Source organism: Anabrus simplex, chromosome 14, assembly GCF_040414725.1.
Source record: "Anabrus simplex isolate iqAnaSimp1 chromosome 14, ASM4041472v1, whole genome shotgun sequence".
In the NCBI taxonomy this organism is placed as follows: Eukaryota; Metazoa; Arthropoda; class Insecta; order Orthoptera; family Tettigoniidae; genus Anabrus; species Anabrus simplex.
The window spans coordinates 52,416,554-52,420,164 of record NC_090278.1 but is presented as its reverse complement, the minus strand read 5'-3'; the positions used below and the strand labels follow the sequence as shown (position 1 = coordinate 52,420,164).

Genomic DNA, 3,611 nt, shown 5'->3' with positions numbered 1-3,611 from the left:
GAACCTACTCATACCCGATATAATTTTGCTTCTTTAAGTGCATCTATCTACGTGTGATCATGCTAAAATCGGGCATTAGTGATGTAATCGTGTGCTTTTGTGATATAAGTGTAATATATTAATTGTCTAGTGACTGGGAAAGAATTTATTGAATCCTAAATAAATATCCGCAAGACAAGACAAGTATTGTGTCTGGGTGAAATAACGAGCCCAAATCGACTTCACGAACAGAACAAAACGTGTTGTTGTTGACCGGTGTTTACATTTTGTTCATTCATTTACTTTGTAATGTCGACAGATTTTTATATTCGCTATTATGTTGGACATAAAGGAAAGTTTGGACACGAGTTCTTAGAATTTGAATTTCGTCCTGACGGAAAATTGAGATACGCTAATAATTCCAATTACAAAAATGATACCATGATTCGGAAAGAAGCATATGTACATCACTGTGTAATGGAAGAACTGAAGCGTATTATTCATGATTCTGAAATTATGCAGGAAGACGATTCTCTTTGGCCGCAACCTGATAGGATTGGCCGGCAAGAACTGGAAATTGTCGTCGGAGACGAGCACATTTCTTTCACAACTTCAAAGACCGGGTCCTTGGTGGATGTGAATCAGTCACGGGATCCAGAAGGACTCAGATGTTTCTATTATCTCGTCCAAGATCTAAAATGTTTGGTATTCTCGTTAATTGGCCTACACTTCAAAATTAAGCCCATATAAAGTAAAGTGCTGTACACTTCACGAACACGGTATGTTACGGTGTAGCTGTTCGGGAAATTCAAGCATATTGCTACTTGGTAGTATCTTACTTTTGCATGTTATATTTCAGGTGTGCGGAGAGCCTTCTCTTGGAATTTCTTTTTCACAACGTGCCTAGTTGCGAGTGTTCCAGTCTGATGTCTATTGAAAGGAAATCACCACCATTAAGCTCTACTTCCAAATCGCAATTCGATCAAGATGCATTGTATAAGTCAGAGGTGAACTTCATGTATTTCAGCTGAAGTTATTTCATTATTTGATGGGATAGTAATTGGAAGAATATGTGATAGTCTTAAGTATCAGAATTCAAGACGGAGACAAAAAGTGGCAAGTTTTCTAGTACATAACTTTTCATTGCAGGTAATTGGTTGCACAGTATGTTTCAGCAATCTTAGTTTTTAAATTCCTGGATCAGATTCTATTTATTTCTTTTAGAACGGAAAAAGTTTTGCCTAACTTACGTGGGACTTAGCATAACGGTTTGGTTGCAGTACAGTATTAACTCAATATTAATCATTTCATGAATTTACAGTAGGCATTGTGGGTAGAAAAAAATTAAGAGATTTGATTTAGACAATAAGTTTTGTATCCTTATTTGTAGGGAAGCCCGTATTTGAACTGGAGTAGTTACTGATTCAATGTCTGTTATCCACAAAACTTTTATTGATACTTCGGCTCCCTAGTGCTGAATCGGTAGACCTCGTTTATCTTCTAGATTCGTATTGGCAACCTTTGACACAAAAACTATGGGTAAAAATATAGAAACCGGTACTCAAGGATTATTACATAGAATGTTACTTGAAATGCTTCCAAGTTTACCTTATAATGATCGTGGAAGAGAGATGTGTTCATTACGCTTGCCAGGGACCATCCCGCCCACCCCTAGAAGTACATTTACTTTTATAACCAGAAATACTGTTTTAGATTCCATTAACCATTGCTTATAACGGCGATTGGTTCACGTAACGAAGAGAATGACGTCACTGACACCTAGGATGAGGCCGAGAATTTGTTACCAACCATTGCCACACTCCCTTCGAGAGGCTCTTTTCTATTGTTGCGGCGCATACTGTCCGCACGGCAAGAAAAAGAAGGTAGTTTAGTAGTTTTAACCTATCTTTGCACATCCAGGGCAATCTTTGTCATGAGAACAGTGGCCCTTCGAGAGGCTCTTTTCTATCGTCGCAGCGCATGCTGTGCGCACGGCAAGAAAAAAGTATACTCATATCAAATCAACAGTTGGCAGCACTGTCGTTCCTCTCGGCTCTCTCTAGCGGTGACTCGTGTTGCTAAACCTTGAGTGCCGCCAAATACAGTAGAGACAATACACGACACGGATTTCGCCTTGCTAAAATGGGAGACAATTCGACGGTGGCGCTCCTAGTGACTTGACCTGAACAAATCGCGCTAAATTCAAATATCAATGGAAATGTATATACGGAAATGGATAAATAAATTACGTCTAGAAAGACAGTGGTATTGAGATATTAACTTCGAAGTTGCTAAAGCAATTCTGGATAAATGAATGAAGAATTATTTAAAAGGTTATTATTCAAAGACTGAAATTAGACATATAAACAAGGTGTGAAATGGACTGCTGTGAAATGGCTTGATCTTTCATTTATGCAGTACTTTTTTAGCTTCAGCATACCTGCCTGAAATCTTACAGTTGGATTTGTCTTTTTTCCTCATTTAAAAACAATGTATCATCACATTAAGACATTTGTCAATAAAAATATCGGCACATTCCTTACACATATGATGCAATGAATTAACATTTAATAGCTGGACAATTTTCCTCTTAACATGAAGCCTACTAACAGAAAGAAAATCTATAAAATCCCGGCTTTAATCTGAGAAGAGGGATAAAAGAAAGAAAAGTTTGAAAATGTTGTCGATAGTGATGCTTTGAGGAATATTTACGTACAATTAGAGTAAAAATGTAACATACCCTTGGCTGTATAGTCGAGGATTTTGAAGTCGCTGGCCTGGAAATGATCTGAACAGATCTTATAATTCTTATACAAGCGTAACGTCCCTTCTTTCTTGTACACTTTACCCAAATCGCTTCTGTGACATTTCAAAACCCACAGATCACACCTACAACAACACATCGGTATTGAAGGTTAACTGCTGCACTATACAATAAAATATGCGTATTATATTTTAAGCCCGTTAAAACACGGGTCGAGCAGGTCAGAAGATTATGAAGTACTATAAAAATCTCTGTCACTGGAAGAATATATATGCAAACACAATATTACATGTTCTTGTCACGAGGGAACCTGAAGAACGAGCGCGCATTTTTCTCTACATGGTAATTCTAAATTCCCATGGAGGGAATTAGATATTTTTCCACCAATAGAGCAGATCAAAAATTAGATGTTGGCTTTTCAGGCGTGTGCTCTATTAACCAGCATTTCGTCTTAGGTCTGACACTAGACTCGTCAGAGTGGGATGTGTCAGACCCTACCCACTTATGCTGGGGTGTATGCAGGTGAACTTATCAGAAGTCTCTTATATGGCACAGTCTGATAACTGTATACGGAAGATAAAACTCCACAATGGAATTAATGCCCGCCTACTTCGTAATTACTGCAGCCAAACACAGCCCATACCTTTCCCCTCATGTTGAGAGGAGATATCAAGGAATGACACACGCTACTATTTAATTATGTCAACTCACTGAAAACGCATAAATAACACCAAAAACTTCACACAAAAATACACGTGCTCTTATGACAGAATCAGTACCGTTCAGGTCTATCCGCTAGAGTGAGCTCCAATAGCTGTCCCTCGATATCTCGCTCAGTGTCGTGTATTGTCTCTACTGTATTTGGTAC

The 3,611-nt window shown here is 38.2% G+C and overlaps 1 protein-coding gene across 1 annotated transcript; it reads left to right on the top strand.

Annotated features, from left to right (window-relative positions):
- Window positions 1-258: 258 nt before the first annotated feature.
- On the top strand, window positions 259-2,428 carry LOC136885271 (protein mago nashi homolog). Its single transcript, XM_067157761.2, has 2 exons — window positions 259-758; window positions 839-2,428. Exon 1 carries the CDS (start codon window positions 289-291, stop codon window positions 727-729), a length of 441 nt encoding a protein of 146 aa, XP_067013862.1. The 5' UTR covers window positions 259-288; the 3' UTR covers window positions 730-758; window positions 839-2,428.
- Window positions 2,429-3,611: the final 1,183 nt, after the last annotated feature.

Excerpts from the sequence above, each read along its gene's own strand:
- LOC136885271 (XM_067157761.2), top strand. The coding sequence starts at position 289 with ATGTCGACAGATTTTTATATTCGCTATTATGTTGGACATAAAGGAAAG.